This window comes from Passer domesticus, chromosome 8, assembly GCF_036417665.1.
Source record: "Passer domesticus isolate bPasDom1 chromosome 8, bPasDom1.hap1, whole genome shotgun sequence".
Classification (NCBI taxonomy): Eukaryota; Metazoa; Chordata; class Aves; order Passeriformes; family Passeridae; genus Passer; species Passer domesticus.
The window spans coordinates 49,532,846-49,552,971 of record NC_087481.1 but is presented as its reverse complement, the minus strand read 5'-3'; the positions used below and the strand labels follow the sequence as shown (position 1 = coordinate 49,552,971).

General features: G+C 38.8%; 1 protein-coding gene across 7 annotated transcripts in view; it reads left to right on the top strand.

Annotated features, from left to right (window-relative positions):
- Positions 1-14,131, top strand: part of GPAM (glycerol-3-phosphate acyltransferase, mitochondrial) — a 29,350-nt gene extending 15,219 nt beyond the window's left edge. For 6 of the 7 annotated variants that reach the window (XM_064431309.1, XM_064431308.1, XM_064431311.1 and 3 more), the window contains 12 exons: positions 106-318; positions 694-807; positions 2,757-2,842; positions 3,778-3,893; positions 4,671-4,741; positions 5,322-5,586; positions 6,078-6,220; positions 7,569-7,646; positions 8,415-8,555; positions 9,279-9,468; positions 9,572-9,630; positions 10,828-14,131. In XM_064431309.1, coding sequence (XP_064287379.1) covers positions 106-318; positions 694-807; positions 2,757-2,842; positions 3,778-3,893; positions 4,671-4,741; positions 5,322-5,586; positions 6,078-6,220; positions 7,569-7,646; positions 8,415-8,555; positions 9,279-9,468; positions 9,572-9,630; positions 10,828-10,944 — 1,593 coding nt within the window. In that variant the 3' untranslated portion in view covers positions 10,945-14,131. The remainder of the gene's footprint in view (positions 1-105; positions 319-693; positions 808-2,756; positions 2,843-3,777; positions 3,894-4,670; positions 4,742-5,321; positions 5,587-6,077; positions 6,221-7,568; positions 7,647-8,414; positions 8,556-9,278; positions 9,469-9,571; positions 9,631-10,827) is intronic. The other variant, XM_064431306.1, reaches the window with a different exon arrangement.
- Positions 14,132-20,126: the final 5,995 nt, after the last annotated feature.

Here is a 20,126-nt window from a genome sequence, read left to right as displayed (position 1 = left end):
GTTGCTGACAATATATCTGAAATATAATTGCATGTTATTACACATATGTATGCCAATATCATTAGAAATTTATTTTTTTCTTGCTTCCAAACTTTTTGTATTCAGCACATAGAAGAATTGTTGAGACAGCAGCAGTTTCTAGAAATATTTTTGGAAGGCACACGGTCTCGAAGTGGAAAGACATCTGGAGCTAGAGCGGGTCTTCTGTCGGTGGTGGTGGATGCTCTCTTCTCAAATGCTACTCCTGATGTCCTGATTATACCTGTGGGAATCTCCTATGATCGCATAATTGAAGGTCACTATAACAGTGAACAGCTGGTAAGAGCAATCAAACAACTTGCTTTGCCTAGGGGATTTTCTGCTTATGTGCAGGAAAATGTGTTACATAGTTAAAGGTTGTGCTAGTCCTCTGTTCATGGACTCAGGGTTTGTGTTGAGCCATGAATCACAAAATGTCTCTGATGGGGAGTGCTGAGGTACAGGTGACACACTTCTAAATGCAAATTCATGACACGACAAATAGTTCAAGGGGATATCTACAGAGAAAAATAGTTCTCTAGATGTACTTGAAGTTATAAGGTGTGTCAAAAGCTTTGGGCTTGCTTTGTCTGTTGTTGTATGCGTTTTAATTTTAAACATAACCTTATAATTGCAAAGTGGAAGAAAAGCAAAACAACCACCTATGTTTTCTAGGGCAAGCCTAAGAAGAATGAAAGTCTTTGGAGTATAGCTAGAGGAGTCTTCAGAATGCTGCGGAAGAATTATGGGTGTGTCAGAGTAGATTTTGCACAACCATTTTCCTTAAGAGTAAGTTTCTTATCTTGAAGGTATTTTTAAAGGTTTGACATTTTTGGTGTTTCAATAGTGGGACACATTTATTTTGACTTTCTCATTGTGGGTTATCATCACTAGCATTGTCTGCTGCAGTCCATTCTGGCAGAACAAAAGTATCCCTGTTTTTGATGAATGTTTGAGTCTTTGGACACCTTTGTATTAAGCAGAAATAGTCTCAGAGTTGATATATTAGTCAAAACGGTCTAAGTTTTCTTAGTGGTGGGGTTCTTTGTTTAACAAGTGATCTGTAAAATGATCCTCATAATATCTAGTAATTCTTTATGTTGTAGACATTTGGATTTGAAGGAAGCTGAATACTGTTTTCCAATTTAATTTAATGATACTGCAATGGTTGAGGAAGGGTGTTTATCTCACTGGATTTCTAAAATTGCTGAGCAAATTAGTAGCTATAAGTGTGTCATGGGTAATATATCATGAAAAGCTGTATATTCTTTGAAAGTCATCATTCATCATTAGTTCACAACTGTTACCTACATCACTTCACTGTGTACTGTTCTGTAGTTTCTCATGGAATGGGGTAGTGTGGCAGTATCTGCCTTTACTCTAAATTTTCTCAGATCTCTTTCCAGAATCTGCTGGTACTAATCTACATTTCACTAATCTGTATTCTGCCACAGTATACCTTATTTTTAGTGTGACTTTAATAAGATTAAGCACTGCATTAGCAACTTAGTAGAACATTATTCAAATTAATTAGGTGTTCTTCTTTCTGCCCTACTTGTCTCAGGAAAAGCAGTAGGGCTGGAGAGCTTTGGAGGGTTCAGTTACCACAGCATGAAATTATTGTGACCGGCTGTCCTGCATTATAATTAGTGTAGTAGGGAAAGATACTAATTCTCTTCCAAAGGAGGAGGCTTGGACTATTCTTGGTAGGGAGTTAACAACTCTTCTTGGATCAGTGTAAGGAAAAGAGGGTTATCTGCCCTCCTAATCTAGTGAAATGCTAATCACTCTGTACCTTCCCAGCAGCCTCTGTCAGGTCCCACTTGTACCTGTGTTCCTTATTGTGCTCTAGAATGGTGACAAATGACATAAATCATTAAAGTGTGCCTTAGCTCACATTTGCAGAAGTGTAACTGTAGTTGTGTCACTGCAGGTTTTTCTAAAGCACATGAGCGTTGGGGGTTAATTTTGGGCATCTGCAGTTCTAAGAACACAGTCTTGGAAGCAGAAGAGAGTGTGAAAGAGGCTGTGGAAGTCTTTTAAGCAGCTTTCCTGGGAGGGAGCTGTTTTCCTGACCAGCAGGTTAAGTGGCTCTTTAGTTTCCCATTCTTTACTGAAACTGAGGGAACACAGTGTCCTGAAAACAGAACAGTGTAAATTTTAGCCTATAAGGAGAGGAGTTTGGCTTTTGAGAAATTTGGGATTCAGGAATTCCAAGCATGCAGTACCCTGCCTGCTTCCTGGGGGCTTTAGTTTGTGTCTTGCAACTGGAGTTTTGTACAGCAGTGTTTCCCCTTAGAAGTTCTCTCTCACGGCTTTTGAGGAAGGCAGGAGTAAGCAATAATTACAGTCTCCATGCTGGTTCTGAATGGGTGCTAGGTTTTGCTCTCATTTATGTTAATGAGGCAGTTCTCATTAATTTAATCGTGGCATTCATCTCAAAGGAGTTGTTCACAGCAGGGTGCTGACAGAGGTTATGTGTTGTTTTCAATGCAAGTTTTTTATGAAGTACAGATTCCTTGCTGTGGGAAGTCTACTTTTTGCACTAAATAAAGTCAAAAGTGAATAAACTGTTGAAAACTTTTAATATCTCTGACCTTATTACTGCTTTTTTAGTGTGAGCTATTTTTAATCAGTTGCATTTTTAAATAATTGCCTTTTTCCTGTAACAGCATTATCAATTGAATGCAAGAATAAGGTGGAAAAAGTACAAAAAATAATGAGCCTTTTTTTAACAGGAATATGTAAACAGCCAAAGCCAAAAACCTGTGCCTGCTCCTTTTTCTTTGGAACAAGCTTTGTTACCAGCTATACTTCCATCCAGGTAGAGATTTTTTTGGGGTGTTGTTGAAAGGGAGGACAAGTTGGGATTTGTTTGTTTATGTTTTTTAGTGTTCTGCATTAAATTCCAAGCAGTGTTTGAACTCCCATGGATAATCTAATTTTTATAGAAAAGTGCAAAACTTAGGCAATTCTAACTGCAGTTTATTATAAGAGTTACATTCTTCATGATGACCTCTGTTCAAATAAATTCAGGTAGACTTTTTTCCTCTTTTTTTTTTTTTTTGTAACCTCTGTTGATTTGTTTATTTTAATTTTATGGGAATAATTTAGGGAGAAAAATGCCATGCTTAGGGAAAAGTAAACGATTTGTTTTTAAACCTCACAAACATTTCACAAGGTTTTTGGAATAATTCCAAAGCAAATAGGACCTGTGAGTGAGTACTCCTTGTTTTCAAGGAGGCGTCTGTCAGAACTGCAAAACTGCTCAAGGGTTAGTTCTGCTTTTGTTACATAGACATTTTAGCTGTTTTTTCAGGATTTATACAAACCTGTGTGGTCCTAGTGGGGGCAAAGTCAGTCCTGTACCTTTAGAAAGTTGTAAGTCCATACAAAAGACCATTTCTAGTTTGTAGAGAAACTGGGCTCTGTCTTTCAGGCAAATTTGTTTTTTCTACTGTTGTTCATGTTAATTGAAGGAAAAAGAGCAATTGGTGTTACAGGAAAGTCATGAGTAGCCATATAAAAAGCTTGCAATTTTTCTTCTGGTAGTCTTATCATGGACTATTGTGCAGTGCAAAGAAATAATCAGGAAAAGTTGGTAGAGCTTTTTGCTGATAACATTTTCTGCCCTTACCAGGGCAGAAATGTTATTTTGTGCTGTAGTTCAGTTAAGTGTACATTAAAAAATCAGTTTATATTATTTTACATTTTGATCAGAATCTAAATGTCATCATGTTAATTTTTATCTGTATTCAGACCTAATGATACTGTGGATGAAGGTGCAGAAGCCTCGCTGCCCAACTCCAGGGATATCACCAGCGAACCCTTCAGAAGAGAGCTGATAGCCAACTTGGCTGAGCACATTTTGTTCAGTAAGTGTTGAAGAGTATCACTACCACAGAATCATAAAGTGGTGTGGATAGGAAGGGACCTTAAAGATCATCTCATTTCAACCCCCCTGCCATGGCAGTGACACCTTCCACTGGAGCAGGTTGCTGTCAGCTGCCTGTTTGGTTTTCTGACAGCATGAATTTTCTGTGTGGTAATGTCACACTTCTTAGTTGTCTCCATTCAAGTGATCATTTCATGACTTTCTTGACAATTCTCCATGCTTTGTCTCCCTCCATTCTCTTCAAAGTTATTAAACTCTTTTTCTGATCAAGTAGAAGATTTTTGTTCTCTTTGTTGGACTAGTAGACTAAAGTTTCTGTGCTTTGAAGTGCTTGATTGTCATATTGATACATTCATTGCTTGTCTCTTCATGTGAGGAGCTATTGAAGTGTCCTGATGGCATTATTTAAGATCATACATGAACTCATGTAGCTGCATGGACCAGTGTTGCCAGGTTTTATAGGTTGTGGGGTATATGCTTCAGTCAGTAGGACTGTGGCTTGTGGTACCAGAGATACACAGGAAACAGTGCTTACCTTAGTAAATATTTAAGCTTTATTCGGCCTTCTTAGTCCAGGTTACTTTGATTACTTTTACATTGTTTCTAGACACACATAATACACTTTGTATTTCATTCAGTGGGTACAGTTCTGTGCCTACATCAATGTTACTATTTTTTAAATAGTGGGTACTTTTTAATTTGTAATGGTGTTTGGAATGTCTCAGATGCTCAAGAAGTTTATCTTGTTCTACTCTAGCTGCTGACAAGTCCTGTGCTGTGATGTCTACCCACATTGTTGCCTGTTTGTTGCTGTACAGACACAGGCAGGTAAGGCTTCTGTGTTGCTTAAATAGCCAATATTGCTTTGGCCTTGTTAATTATTAAAAAAAAAAAATGGATTTTACAATTGCATGATACTGATTAAAAAAAAGAAAGATGCATTTAAATTAAAGTGGATTTCAGGTAGTCTGAGTGCTGATATTTTAGTTAGCAGCAGGTGCTTGAACAGAAGCCATTATTGATGGGATGATAATAAATGCTCATGTGGAAATAAATCTTTGTAATTAAAAATGCTGTGCTTTTTTAAAAGATTATATGGGTCTCATTTGTTGTATTAGGGTTGTTTTATAGATCTCAAAACACATTCACTACTGAATATTCTAGAAACTGTTCCATTAATTTCCAAATTGGTTTTAGTGTTCCTCAGTACTAAAGTACTATATCACAATGGCACAATGATACTAATGTTTACCTGAAGTCTTGTGCATGAAAGTTGGAAGATTTTTTTTTTCTCCTACAAGTTTGTTTTGTATTTTTTCTAAAAGTCCTTCAAATCTGTTAGATCTGTTACTATTAGATTACTGTGCAGAAAAATTGTTTAACTGTGTGATTCTGTGTTTATTTCCAGGGAACTGATCTTTCCAGACTGGTAGAAGATTTCTTCTCTATGAAGGAGGAGGTCCTAGCCCGTGACTTTGACTTGGGATTTTCAGGGAACTCAGATGATGTTGTCATGCATGCCATCCACTTGTTGGGGAACTGTGTAAATATCACAAACACGAGCAGAAACAATGAGTTCTTCGTCACTCCCAGCATCACAATACCTGCTGTCTTTGAGCTCAACTTCTACAGCAATGGAATACTTCATGTGTTCATTAAAGAGGCTGTTATTGGTAGGTTTTGGGGTTTATCAAAGAGAGACTTTCTTGTCTTGAAAGTCAAAGTACCTGCACAAAAATCCCTATCAGTTTCTCATGTTATTTGCTGTAATATATTTTTTCAACTCGTGTTTACCGTAACAAACAATTTTAAAGCAAACTTGTATTCTGTTTGAGGAATGTTCCCATTCTTTTTTCCCCTCATCCTTTATCTTTCTTGGAAGTATTTGTGTATTGGTCACTGCCATAGACAAGGCACTATCAGGGTTCTGAGCCAACATGGCAAAACCTGTGTTTTGGTGGTGAGCATTCTTTTTATGAGATTTTGTTTTGATCTGACATTACTGGACACAAAATAGTGGTTAAGTCTGTATTTATTTTTGAATGGTGTGTGTAATATTTGACTGCTTTTAGTCCCAGAAGTGGACAAAACAGAAGTCTGATGTTTCATTTGCCATAAAGCTCTTCGGAAAATTGAACTTTTCCTGTGTTTGTTTCTGCTCCAGCCTGCAGTCTTCACGCGATTCAGAGCAGGAGGTACAGAAATGGTACCAGTGGTGCTTCTCCCAGTTTAATCAGTCAAGAACACCTGGTCCGAAAAGCTGCCAGCTTGTGCTACTTGCTTTCCAATGAATTCACTGTGTCTTTGGTAGGTAATTGCATTAATTGTTTGTTCTGCTTGTTATTTTAAAATTACAGGATGCTTTCTACAAGTGTCACAGCTCTGGTCTGTTCACTGTCAATGCAGTTTGATGGTGCTGGTGTCACACACTGAGTGCCACCTGCTGCTCCTGCAAGTGCTGAAGTGGGTGATGCTGGGCTGGGCCTGGGACACTTCTGCTGTGCTTTAGGCCTTTCCTGAGAAAGGCAGCATTAAGAAACCCATCTCGAGTTGTGGGAAGCTGAGAGAGCAGCTCCTCTAACATATTTTGTGTAATTCCTGTCATTAGATCATCACAGCTGTATTTTTGCATTCTGCCCAAACTATTTATTTATTTATTTATTTTCCCCTAAAGAAACAAAAGCTGTTTTTGTTTCTTTTACAAAAGAAACACTCATTGTGAGTACCCAGCACCTATGAGTTTGCACAGGTGATTGAAATTGCGTTGGGAAGTAAGGCTCTATATTCTAAAGATATCCCTTATTTGCATAAGAGTGCAGCTCTTATGTTGTGCCACACCTGGTACTTGGTGGAAATTTTCAACATGGCCTGACTTCAGTTTTTGTTGTGACAAAACACTTACGAGAGCTGATGTTATCTCACTTTTCAGACACTGTGTACCTCCAATTTTAAGTGCTAGATGTTATTTTTTCTTATGTGTAGAAGTTACTTAAAATTCTAGAGATTCTCAAATTAGCTCTTACATTTGTACTCATAATTGACTCATGCGTTTTTACGGAAGCATAAGCCAAATCTAGTATTTTTGTCTTGGTAGTAGTGTTAGCTCATACACTGGAGTTCTTTAGTAATATTATCCTTCTGCTTTCAGAGTTAATAATTGATTATTATTTTTTAACTAAGAAAATATTTCCTAAATTATTACAAATGTAAAAGAAGTTGGGTTTTTTAATCCGGTTTCAAAACACATTAGAGAATTTCTTGAAAGTGTAGTTTCCTTTAAATTCCAAATAGATCACTGTTACGAGTTTCAGTAATTTTAATTTTATGATGATTGTGTTCCATAACTGTTAACAAACTAAAATTTGGTTAGAGGCTATTAAAAAGGGAGAATATTTAATATGGCTTTCTACCAGTGGTAATGCATTTTGGAAGAATCTTGGATGTGTTTTAAATATCCTGTATCACTATAATTTTTTTAATGTCTGCCAGGATAAACACGAGAGTGGTGCATTGAGGTTATGCTGATAAAAGTTTAACAGCTTGCATAAAGGAAATAATACTGCTATAGAAAACATTCATACTGAACAGGGAATGGTGTTGCTTTAATGGGTGTAATGGATGTGACTTTTTCACTGCATTCCTTTATGTTGTGCAGCCTTGCCAGGTGATCTATCAAGTTTGCCACGAGTCTGTGGAAAGGCTGATCCAGTATGGCATTCTCCTGGTGGCTGAGGTAAAGTGGCAGAGATACTGTGGCAGTGGGGTACTGTACTATGGGTGCTTTGTGCTCCTTAGTTTTGAGACTTGTTCTAAGAATATATTGTCACTGAAAGCTAGTAACAATGTGCCCAGGACTGAGACTGCTTCATTCCCCTATTCCTAAGCATCAGGAATGGACACAGTCAGTCTGTGGTGCTTCATGACTCTGTACAATTCATTTTACCAGTAAGGCTACTAAGGAAGACACCTATTTTTGTACTGTCTTGAGGCTTGGGATTTATTTTATTATTGCAGCCCTTTCAAATGTAGCATAGCTACATGGATTTTTTACTTTCTACTCTACAGGAGTCAGGAGTCCAGACCTTTTGTCATTCTTAATTCCTTTGTATTGATCTCAGAATTACTGTAAAACTCCTCAGCTTGCAGCTTCAAGGCTGTAGGGGAGTCGCTGTATGGTGCAGTTTGCCAGAGGTGCACAGTGCAAAGAAAACCTTAGAGGAGTTGAGGCAGCTGATTCAGCATATCTTTGCTTCATAAACTTCTTTTTGTGCACAGTAAACAAACCTTGGCACCCAGGAGGAAGCAAGAAAAAAAACCCAGTCTTTTTCACCAAATTTCTCTTCTCTCTCCTTTTCTCAATGCTGCCTATAATTGAGTCTCACTTGCATCCATTAAATATTGGTTAATAAATGCATTAAGTCAGATGAGATCATAAAGTAAACCTATTGCTTGCCTGAATTTGGAGTTTTACCTATTTACCACCTTGTTTTTGCAATTTAAGCAGGATGATCAGGAGGATGTTAGCCCCAGTCTTACAGAACAGCAGTGGAATAAAAAACTCCCTGAGCCATTATCTTGGAGAAGTGATGAGGAAGATGAAGACAGTGATTTTGGAGAGGAACAGAGAGATTGTTACCTGAAGGTAATATTTTCCTTATAATGTTGAACCCTCTTGTGAGAGATACAAGTTACTTTGCTTATTCAGAACAGGTACTGATAATTTTTTTTTGGGGGAGCGGGTTTTTGTTGCTTTGCAATGTTAGTATTTTTGTACAGTCCATTTGTTTCCTTCCTATGAGGAAAATAGCTGAAGAAACATAAACAATCTTTACAGGGAGGTGGAAGAGCAATGGGTTAGAGTACTGAAAAATGATAAAGACTCAAGTACATTGGTTTTACTCTTTACATGCAGTCTAAAAGGGGCACATCCAGCTGGTATTTGTATTCAGCCTGTATTTCACTTCATAGATTGCTTATGTTGATTTTAGATGTATTACTGTTTTTCTCAGAGCTGACACAAACACTCTTTAGGATATCTTGTTAACACATGAAAACTTCTGTCTGTCTCTGTGAATGTAGGGCAGCCCTTCTGTTGGCTGCAGAACAGCATGATGTCTTTAATTTTATCTTGGGAAAATAGTAGTACTCTAAAGCAGGAAAAAATAGCATTGGTCTGTGATGTTCAGTGTCTGTTTTTTCGCTCATGATAAACCTTTTTTTTCTACTATGCTCCCATATTGTGCTGTGCCCCCACACTTGTTTTTGTTCTTTTGTTTTTATTTTGGTTGCTGTTTAGATATGTTATGCCTTGCAGATAATTTCTGGTTTCCACTCTGTCACTGAACCTTTTGTGGCCTTTTCTTAGGTGAGCCAGTCTCAAGAGCACCAGCAGTACATCACCTTCCTGCAGAGGTTACTGGGACCATTACTGGAGGCATACAGCTCTGCTGTCATCTTTGTGCACAATTTTAGTGGTCCTGTTCTAGAGTCTGAATATATTCAGAAGCTACACAGGCACTTAATAAGCAGGACAGAGAGGAATGTTGCTGTGTATGGTATGTTAAACTGGTTTTGGAACTGGGTTTGATTCATTCTGCTTTTTCTACCACAAGGTAGCCCAAATTGAATTTGTTTATCTCTGTGTTTTCTCTCTTGCAGCTGAGAGTGCTACCTACAGTCATGTGAAAAATGCAGTGAAAGTCTTCAAGGAAATTGGAGTAAGTGTTTGATGCTCAGACCTGGCAACTGTTAAGTTTCATTTCAATAATGAGCACGATTTGGACATTTCAAGGAATCTGTTCAGTGTCATTTTAAAATCAGTGATTGTATCTGTGGAAATGTATTGTGGGTTTGGAGCATTTTGGTTTCCTTTAGGCTGAGGGCTGTAACAGAGACCACAAGCTCTAGAACAGAGTACTTCTTGCCCCTGGGAAGGCCTGTCTGGATGGATGGGTGACTTGACATTTTTATTCACAGCAAATGAAGTTCTCTGTTCTATTCCATGTCCCTATTGAACAATATTGAAAGGCTGAGAACATGTTCTGTGCTCAGTAATAGCTAAATTTAATTTTGAAGTCTACTTAAATCTTTAAAAAAGCATTAGTTATTGAATTTTGGCTTAGCAGTGAATGATGCTCCAGAAGAACCATCCTTATACACCTTAAGTGTTCATCATGAGGATGCAAGTCTTCTTTAAGATAAACATTCAGTTTTGTACTTTACCACTAGTATTTTAAATCATAAATCATCCGTCTAGATTTTGCAAGTGAAATGTTTTTCTTTCATCAGACTGGCATGGCTTCCTGAATGCCAGATGAGGTACAACATTATAATTTAGAAAGTATTGACATTTAGGCAGAATGTTGCTGGATATGGGTTTTGAAGTTTTTGCCTTTAAATTCTAATGTATTGAATAATCCAACAATACTTGGCCTAGTAAAGGTATCTTTCTGTAGACTCTGAATAGCTGTGAGGAAACCACATACTGAATCCATAATTTTCCAACAGCAGGATAAACTAGAATGAAAAGTGGAATTAGATAATGTTTGCTGAGCATCTTTTATAGCATAGCATCTGACTTCTTGTTTTTACAGTGCTTACACTTTCAATTGGATGTCTTTGATTGGTTGTTAAGATTTGGCTGTTTCTCATGCACTGTACTTACTTCCCAATTTTCTTCCATAACCCTGAAGGGCTTCAACCTTGAAGGGCTTCAATCTCGAGTGAATTGTAATAATACCTAAAGGCATTGCCATCTAAGCCTTCAAGAAAGGAAAAGAAAGAAGTCTTGTAAACAAGGGAAAATTTACTATAGACCATAACATTTTAATCTCAGAAGAAAGAAGATTCCTTTAACACGGTGATGTTAAATGAACATGGTGATTCCTTTAACATGTGTTCGTGCTGTGTTTCAGGTTTTCAAGCAGACTCAGCAAAGGAAAGACACCATTTTGGAACTCGGCACTACGTTCCTACCTCAGAGCAACAGGCAGAAACTACTGGAATTCGTCATGAGCTTCATGGTGTTATAGACCACACACAGCACCTTTGTCCAGGGACACGAGGACAAGTTTTGAGACTGTGGCAAAGCCTGGGGACATTTGCTAATCCTTCAGAGTGTAAGGTGCCACTGTCTGGGTAAGGCCTTCTCTGACTTGAACTACTGGAAGACAAGTGCCTTCTTACGTGTGCATTTATGGGTTTCTTACAGTCCCAGTCCTGTTGTGATACAGCAAAACTCAGATGACACTTTCAATACAAGTAATTTAACATGTTGCAAAAAAATAAGATAACTTATCAGACTTAGATGTAAAAAAAGTTTTATCAGTGTTACATTTTAAACAAACTTTTAAAGACTGTAACAGATGCACAAGTACACATATTGGTTCTGTAGCTAACCCTGAGATCTTGAGTTTAGTGGCAACACAGCTTATGGCTTAACCAAGTAACTTTCATTCCAATTCAGTTTTATTGTTTTAATAAATGGCTCAAAAATTTTGCTTAGACAGGCTATATACTTCATGGATAAAGCCATAGTTTTTCATAAGTGTTAACATAAATGCCAAAATTCTAATGAAAATTACAGGTACAGACATCTGAGAATAACGATCATGTAGCAGGTGATTGTGAGAAATGTCAGCAGGCACACCTTGCACTATTGAAACTGTGTAGTGCAGTGGTAAATTGCACTAATCACTGCTGTCAGGAGGAATGTGAGAGTGTTCTTGCTTTTATTGTGGCATCTGTCATTCAGCCAGATGAGTCAGGAAACAGTTGCCTGAATGTGAATATCTTGTAAAATCTTAGATTATTTAAATGAAAAAAACCTAATAAGTTCAGGGTTTTGTTTTGGTTTGGTGGTTTTTTTTTTTTTTAATTAATAGGATGTCAGATTTTTTTAAGTGGAGTAAAGTCTTGATTTGGTGAAGTAAGTTTTAATTTTGACCCTAAAAATTTCAGCAATAATTTCATTGATTCTTTGGAAACAAAGTGTTCATATTATATTCTGTTGTTGAGCAGATCTAAATTGGTATGAAGTAGTAGCTCTAGAAACACAGAAATATAAACAATGTACTTTATACTGTGATCTGACTAACTTACAAATAAAATTGATTCACAGGCAAAACTGAATGATGAATAAATTCTGTCCTATGAAACAGGACTCTGGTGTTGCAATTTGATCCTTTTTCATGGAGGACTTGCACTGTAGATTTCATCTTCCCTTCATGTAAGGGCAGATTAGATTGCAGCCTGTAGTCCTGTATTTTAGTACAGCTGATTTAGCTGAAGCAATAACTTGGTGGTATGTGAAGCTGGTTTGCTTGTGAAATGTGTTTTCCCTCCTTTATGCCTTCTAGATGAGGGAAATTAAACATTTCCTTTGCTGCATTGCTTTGCTTGATTCTCACATCCTGGCCTTGTGAGCAGAAAATCCCCCAAACTTCATCATGTAATCTCTGTTGCTTAACATAAACATGGAAAATCATACTTGAATCCCAGCACTTGCACTGTTATGCCAGCACAAAACCGATGCACACAATTAGAGTTTGTGGCCAAGGAGCTTGCATTTGTACTGCACATTTGTCAACAAGAATATTTCTGTAAGTTTTTTATTAAATGCTATTAATATTTGAAAGCTGCAGTTTATAGTTTATTAGCATTATACTGTTAGCACTGTGAGATGCATGTGTTTTGTCACTAAACCAGGTGCTCTACAACACTTAAAGAATTTCTGAACCAAAGCTACATTAATATGGATAAACACTGACCCTTGAGTCGCTTGTGTTCTTATGTCCTTCTGCTGTCTCAGCAGGACTGACTACATCACATAATTTGTTTTGTGAAGGCTACCAGCTGTTTAGAAAACAGTTTCATCTCATACTCACTGATGTGCACTGTTCATCCACCTGATGAATTCTCCATACAATGTTTGTTGCTGATGGCTTCCATTTAATATCAAAAAAAAGTCTAGGTGCTTCTGAATAATGAGCTCTCATAGTTTACTGCACTTCAGCAAACCTGAAGTGTACTAACAGCAATGTTTGTACATTAAAAAAAAAAATTAAAAATGAAGCAATATGACACAAACAAAACTTGAGTCATTTTATTAAGAATGTTTTGGCAAGTGAGGTATTAGTTACCATAAAACCCAGGAGTACTGTGGCCGCTGGAATGTTCTGGCTAGGTGTTGCAACTAAAATAATTTGTAGCTCACATTAAAAAAAATAATTAAAAAATAAATCTGGTTAACATAAATCAATGAGTGGATAATAATGCATGTGAATACACATAAATGGATACTTATATATGCAGGGGAGGGGCACCTTTAAAACTGTTTTGGTTTTGTATGGAAAAAAAAACCTGCATGTGATAAATTGGTACTATGAATCATATGCCACTGGAAGCCCTTGCATTCTGCAGCAAGTGTGTATGATGTATACATGTAAATATGCTAGTATGTGTGTTCTGACACATAACATCTATGCTTTTCCCTGAAATTAAAGCACAGAATGTAAAATTATCAGGCTGTAACAGTCAAAAAGACTAAAACCAACACTTGCACTGTATTTACACCTTCAGTGTCTTCTGATTTTATTAACTTTTCATGTTTGCTTTGCTGTTATAATTCCAGGTCGAGTTGATTTCAGTAAAGTTAACCAGTAAAAGAGAAAGGACTGGCCCTGAATTATCACAACTGTATTTTAAGACTTTATAAAGACTTACATGAGTCTCGTAATTCTTATGAGCGTAATACTCAGGTGTGCAAACCTTTTTGGGCCAGTGTCTTTTCATGCTACGAGAAATGTAACCTCTCCACACCCATCCTGTCGATGTCCCGTTTTTAGAGAGATGGAAATGTGGGATTGCACTCCCCAGGTTCCCCGAGTTCACTGCCTGCAGTCTGGGCAGGGCACTGGCTCTGTGCCCTGGGCAGCACAGGGCTGCACTCACCACCTCTGATCAGGAAGCATAGACACACGCTTGCATTCAGCTGCCTGCCTGCTCCTCAGAGAAGTGCCCCAAGCGCCGCGTGGAAGAAGGGTGAGCTGGGAGGTGATGTAAGATACTGTTGTTTTTGTGTTTCTGTGCTGATGAGCCAGGAACTGCTGACTGGAGAATGTTACCGTGTTTTACCTGTTATGTGTAATGCGTGTTTGTTGTAGAAGCACAGAGGTGTACTGGAGTCATTTTAATAAATTAAACTGTTTGCTAATATGACATTTAACAAGCTCCTCTAGTGTTATTTTGATTTATTATTTTTTGTTGTTGTGGGTTTTTTTAAATAACTTGCTGAGATAATTTATTCAGTAACTTTGTTACACTGCAGGTAGTTTCTGAAATTAAATCATTAAAATCCCTCATTCTAGATGTATCTCTACCAGTGTATGAGCTAGTGCAGAGACACTTAAAAAGCAGGTTGAAGTGACATCCCAGATCCTGAGCCCCTGTTTTGTTGCAAAGTGGAGGTGCCATTTTGCCTCCCTGTTCCCCCATCCCCACAAGGTCCTTGTACATGGAGTTCTTTTGCAGTTCCTTTCTCCTCATAGGGGTGTTTGTGTGTCATTCAGGAGCCTGGGATGGCTGTGATGCTGCAGACTTCCCTTCTTATGGTGATTTCAAGCTGACCTGGAGTGCAATAAACACCTGTCAGCAATTGTGACAGCATCTGGCAAATGTGAATTAATTGGAATGGGGCTTTAATATAATAAAACCTGCATACATGATCATTACCTAAATTGAGAAGGAGGGATGCTGCTTCACGCTTCAGGAAAAAAAGTTATAATCAGCTGATTCTGTAAGAGGCCTCTAGCAATGTTCACATGCAAGCAAGGCTCAATTAATTGACAACTCTAGGCTGAAGCAGGAAACTTAAAATTAAATTATTGTCAGTATCTTGAATTAAACCCAATTCTTGTTGGTGATGACCTTATATGTTATTTCTGTTAATGTCTTCCTATTTCTCAGTCTTTTGAAATCCCAAATGTCAGATAAAGCACTTATCTCTAGTTCTTGCTTAATTCAGTTTTTCTATAATAAAAGCTTGTCAGGCTTATTTAGAAGGATCATTGCTTTGAGCTCTCTGCTTTGTTCTCTTATGGTACATCGTGTTTTGAGTAGCTCTGTGTTTTCAAGGTAAGATCCACATTGATCTCAGTTGCTGCTTGAAACATTTTCTTTCCAGTCTTTATTTATAGATGTTCCTTGTGTTTTGCACTGCTGGACAAGAATTCTTGTCCTTATTTATTCTCCTGTAAGTTGGCCAACCTGTTAATGTAATTATCTAAAAGATATTATCGTAGTTGATGCTATCTTTAGAGTAAGGGACTTTCTGTCTTTTCTGAAGAAACATGTAGGAAATGTTAATCATTGTATGTTGTGTCAGAGTTCAGGCCTGAGAGATCATGAACCCCAGAAAGATTTTCAGCTTTCATCTGTCATAAAGCATTGACAAAAGCTATTTAATTAATTGCTGAGTAACTATTAGTTACGTAAATCTATGTGCATGTAATTATGCAGTGCAAAATTTCAGTAAAAGACACATAGCTTAATTGCTGTAATTTGCATGAAAAGGTTGTTCTGCAGCACAGTAATTATGTTGGTTGTTAAACTGATAGTATTTACAATGTCTTGGTCTCAAATGTTTTCCAGAGTGACAGTCCCTGAGAGGTGAGGACACCCAGATATGGAGATCAGATGGTGTAAATTAGGCTGAAATATTCACTGAACCATGAATGGCCTTAGACACGTCACTTCTGATGTTGTTTTCTATTTTCATTAGGAACTGCATGAATTTTGTAATTTGAGGTACAGGTATGAAGTGGATTTTTTCCTCACCTGAAACACAAGTCACAGCCAGAATGAAAGAATTTTGGAGTTGAGGAGTAGACACGATTTTAGATCTGTTCTGAGTCTTGTCTGTTCAGTATCTTCATTAATGACCTTGGGAATGGAAGAGAATTTGCTCTTTACATTTGTAGGTAACAAAGGAGAGCCAGGTAGTCCAGTGGAGGACATCATGATCCTAGGGGTAATGATACATTTTGGAAAGATCTGAAGGCAAAAAGAAGAAAGCCATTCAAGCCAGGGAAGTACAGTGCATTACATCTGAGAGAGGACCAGCTGATGTACAGGCACAGGAGAGGAAATAAACCAGCTGTGTAGCAATACTTCAGAGAAAACTCCAATTTGCTGGCAGACCACAAGCAGAAAGTGACTTAGAAGGGTCCTGCTGCCAAGGAAAGGGCAGGTGTCATTTAATGGTACCCTTACTCCTGCACATGAGTGACAAACACAAGGCAAAATTTGTTTCTGCTGGTCAGAAGACAGATGGAGTGCCAGCAGGGAGCAGGAAAGAACTGGGGAAGAAATCAGACATCACATTGTCTTACTGTGTTTTGTGGGCCTTTTCATAGAGAAAGGTGTAGGAGTCTCCTACCTCAGCCAGTATTAAAATCCCTGGTGACTGGAAAAGGGGCAAGGAATCCTGCCCCTGGCATTTTCATCTTCCAGAGTGTTCCTGGCAGATAACAATAATAAATTACAAATTAACCCTGTAATCTGTTAACAGTTTACAGTTTAACTCTGGCACTGCTTTGGAAATACTGAAAGCCAAGTGATATTTCCTGAGCTTTGGGTTTACTCCTGGCTTGACTATTGCATTATCTCAGGAGTTCAGGCTCTAGTGATTGTATCTACGTAAAGAAAACAACATTTATAAATGCCACAGAATTGACAGTGGCACTCTTTTAATGCATTTTTGTTGGAAGAGTTTCCAGTCTCCCCCCAAAAGTACTTAAGCAGCCTCTTCCAGAGAGCTCTGTGCTGTGTAACTGGTACCTAGGATGGTTTGTTGGCTGCTCACTGTGGTGTGTCTGTAAAACCAGTGTCACACCTTTGATTTGGTGTCCATCTTCAGATGAGGCTGAGGGAGGGCTGAGGTTTTGTTCCCAGTTAAACATTTTCTGTATCTGTAGGCAAGTTTCAGGGGCTCACCTTGCAGCCGTGTTAATGTACGTGTTTTTTAAATTTAGCTGAAGCCTAATTTTAACCAGCTCTCTTAAAATAAGACTTCCTCTTGTCTCTGCAGGATGGAGAAGGCCAATTAAACTACTACCTGTCAGAAGGCAGTAAAAGCCTTTTTCTGTGTTTATATTTCCCCTTCATTAAACTAAATTACCACAGTTCACCACCTTTGCCTGCAAATCTCCCTTTGTCTCGCTGGCTGGCTGGCCATTTATAGCCTCCAGTTTCCTTAGTGTACCCTTGAAAAAATGTTTTTATTTAATCCCCCAAAAGAAATCACTATGTGTAATAAAATGAATATTCCCTCTTCTAGGAGATGAGGAAGTTTAAACATGTTTTGTGTTTACATTTTTGTAGTCGTCAGATATGTGAGTTAATTTTTGTACTGGACTTTAAAATTCCTGCATTCCTCCCTCAAACCTGCAGATTCTGTCCCTTTTACCCCAAAATGTTTCTTCTTGTCCAAGAGCCTAGGAAAACTGGTTTAGATATTAGGAGAATTCCATCCCTTTACCAGCTGTAATCATTAACCCAAGTTGTAGTTTACAGAAGTCAAAAGCAAAGAAGCATGGAAATATTAGAAGCTGGCATTTCTGGGTATACTCCTGAGAGCTGGGAGAGCAAACCAGGGCAGGAGGTTGTGTGTGTGTCTTCATCTTTTAGTTGGTTTATATGAAGTTATCCCTTTGTCAATGCAGATGGCAGTAAAAGTGAAAACTGTTGGAATCAGTGACACATGTAGTTAATTTTCTGAACTAAGTAAATTAGGTACAAATTAATTATTGATAATTCAAAGGAAAATGCTAGATAAGAAATTGGAGCAGCTTTTCTATCACTTTCAACTATCAGCAGTCCAGGGCTCCCTTATCTCTTATTAAAGCCCCAGTTCTTCATCTCTTAAAGAATCAGATCAAAATGATGCAGCAGCCCCGAGACCTTGCTGCTGCACTTGCCTGGTGTGTCAAGCCAGGCTGCAGATTCATCTAAACTGGAAGGTGGGTTTGTGCAGGAAGTTCTGGGTATGCAAGACCTCCTGGAGGTAACTGTGACACAGTGAGACTCCTGGTCCAACTAGCTCAGGGTGATTTTCTTCTTCAATACAGTCTCTCTCTTGCTCCAGTTCTCCCTGTTGCTCCTGTGTGACTACAGCAGTGTCCTTTGTCCTCCCTGGTACACTGATTTCTCTGTCCCAGCTCATTTTCACACAAAGAGTTAACCCAGAGTCTGTCTGCTCACTGCTGTGTAAACAACATAAGGGGGTTCTCTTTAAATTGCCTAAGAAAACACTTTTTCCCCACTGTTTGCCTGCTTTAACATTCAGGCTCTACTTTTATGAATTGTGTCTCAGATCTATCACAGCTACTATAAAATTAAATAAAACCAGACTTTCCGAAGGAGTTGCCACTTATGTCCATGAGTAGAAAATATTCCTGATGGCTGTAAAACGGGATTAAGGACATTGCATTTTTAACTTCTTTTCTTTAGAGAAGTATTGCCATTTTCCTCCTAGCAAAACACGGATGAGCCCAGCTCCATCCCCAGTGTGTCCAGCAGATGGTGGTGGAGCTTCATCTACAGCTGCAGTTCCCTCGGAGAGACCGAGCACCAGCATTCCCAAACTTCAGTCCCCAGACTGTCCCCTAGAAACAAAACATCATTCCCTTGGCAGCCAGCTGCAGGATTTGCTAGACATAGGAAGTGCTTCATTTCGAGCTGGTCTTATCTGTTACTGTGATTGGTTTTTATAGTTTCTATATACAAACTATATCTATAAACTCTCTCTATATAGTTTATATATATAAACTATATATACTATAGTATAGTCAGGAGTCAGGCTGTGTTTGACACCTGACACAAACACCACCTTGAAAGAACATGTGGAGTTTACTCAGCTTCAAGTGAAAATGTGCATTAGGAGAGAAGCTCTTCACCCATCTTGCTGCACTCTCTGGTGGAGACAGGCATTTTAAAGAAATGAAACTATCACTCCAACACCAGACCTGAGCATAGCTCAGGTTTAGAACTATACCAAATGCACGACCAGAGTTCTGGGTTGAAGATCTGTATCAGACCCCCTCCCCTTGCACTGTGTAAACCAATGCCCCTTACAGCTGTGGGAGGCAGAGAACTGGATCTTCTGCAAGGTAGGGGGAAAGGAGAGGGGCTGGCAGGGCTGCCAGCTCAGCTTATCCCCCTTTAGATATAAACCTCCCTCAGATGCTGCAGGGCAGCTCCAAGACTTTGTCTGAGTATGGGTACAAGTTGCTATCACAGTATCACATCATCTTGACAATTATTCTGCAAAGCTTTACAAGATCTAATTTAATTTTAAAGTATTCTGCAGGCTTTTCCTTGTGAAGATAACCTTCTTGATCTCAAGTATCCCAGAAAGAAGTCATTAAAACACCAGTGGGCATGCTAATTCATCAGCACTCGGAGGTTTTTCACTTAAAAAACCTTCTGATGGCCCCTCTAGTGCAAAGCAGATTTGAACCTGCCCTCAGTAAAAACGGAGGAGTCCACTGAGTTCAAGAAATCCTTCAGGTAGGGGGGACAGTTCTGCACAACTCACGGATGTGGGGCTGGACAGGAAGATGGCTGAGGCTGTGCTGAGCATCTTTGTCCCAGTGTCCAGGTGGCTTTGTGCATCTCAGGAGATGTCACTCATGTGCATGTCTTGACAAGACAGTTGGGGTTTGTTGATTCCCAACAAATCCTGCTCTTTCCCCTTCCTTCTCCCTCCTTAGTTCCTCCCTAGTGCTCTGTCCCCTGTTCCTGAGCAGCTGGCTTGAGGCTTCAGTGGGAGCACAGCTGAATTAAATTCTCCACCTTTACCCCCTCCATCCCTTTCTCTTATGGATTGTTTTTCAGGCACATCAAAGTCCCAGCTCAGCTCCCTGCAAAGCACCACTGGTCACTGTCAGCATGTTTCTGGACCAGAAACATGGAGCTGGCACCAGGGGAGGAGAGTGAAGGCAAGGTGGGCCCATGTGTCCCACACTTCAATCAGAGTGTGCTGCCAAGGCACTGTGGTTTGGGAGCTTGGTCCACTGATCCCTTGACTTGATACAGAGCAGGGAAAAGATCATTCAAATGTCTGCAGGAAGCAGCTGTAGGCATTGCAGGTCAAAAAATAAACCAACTTCCATCTTTCTGTCTTAGAAGCAGCTCATGCCACCCCTTGTATCCT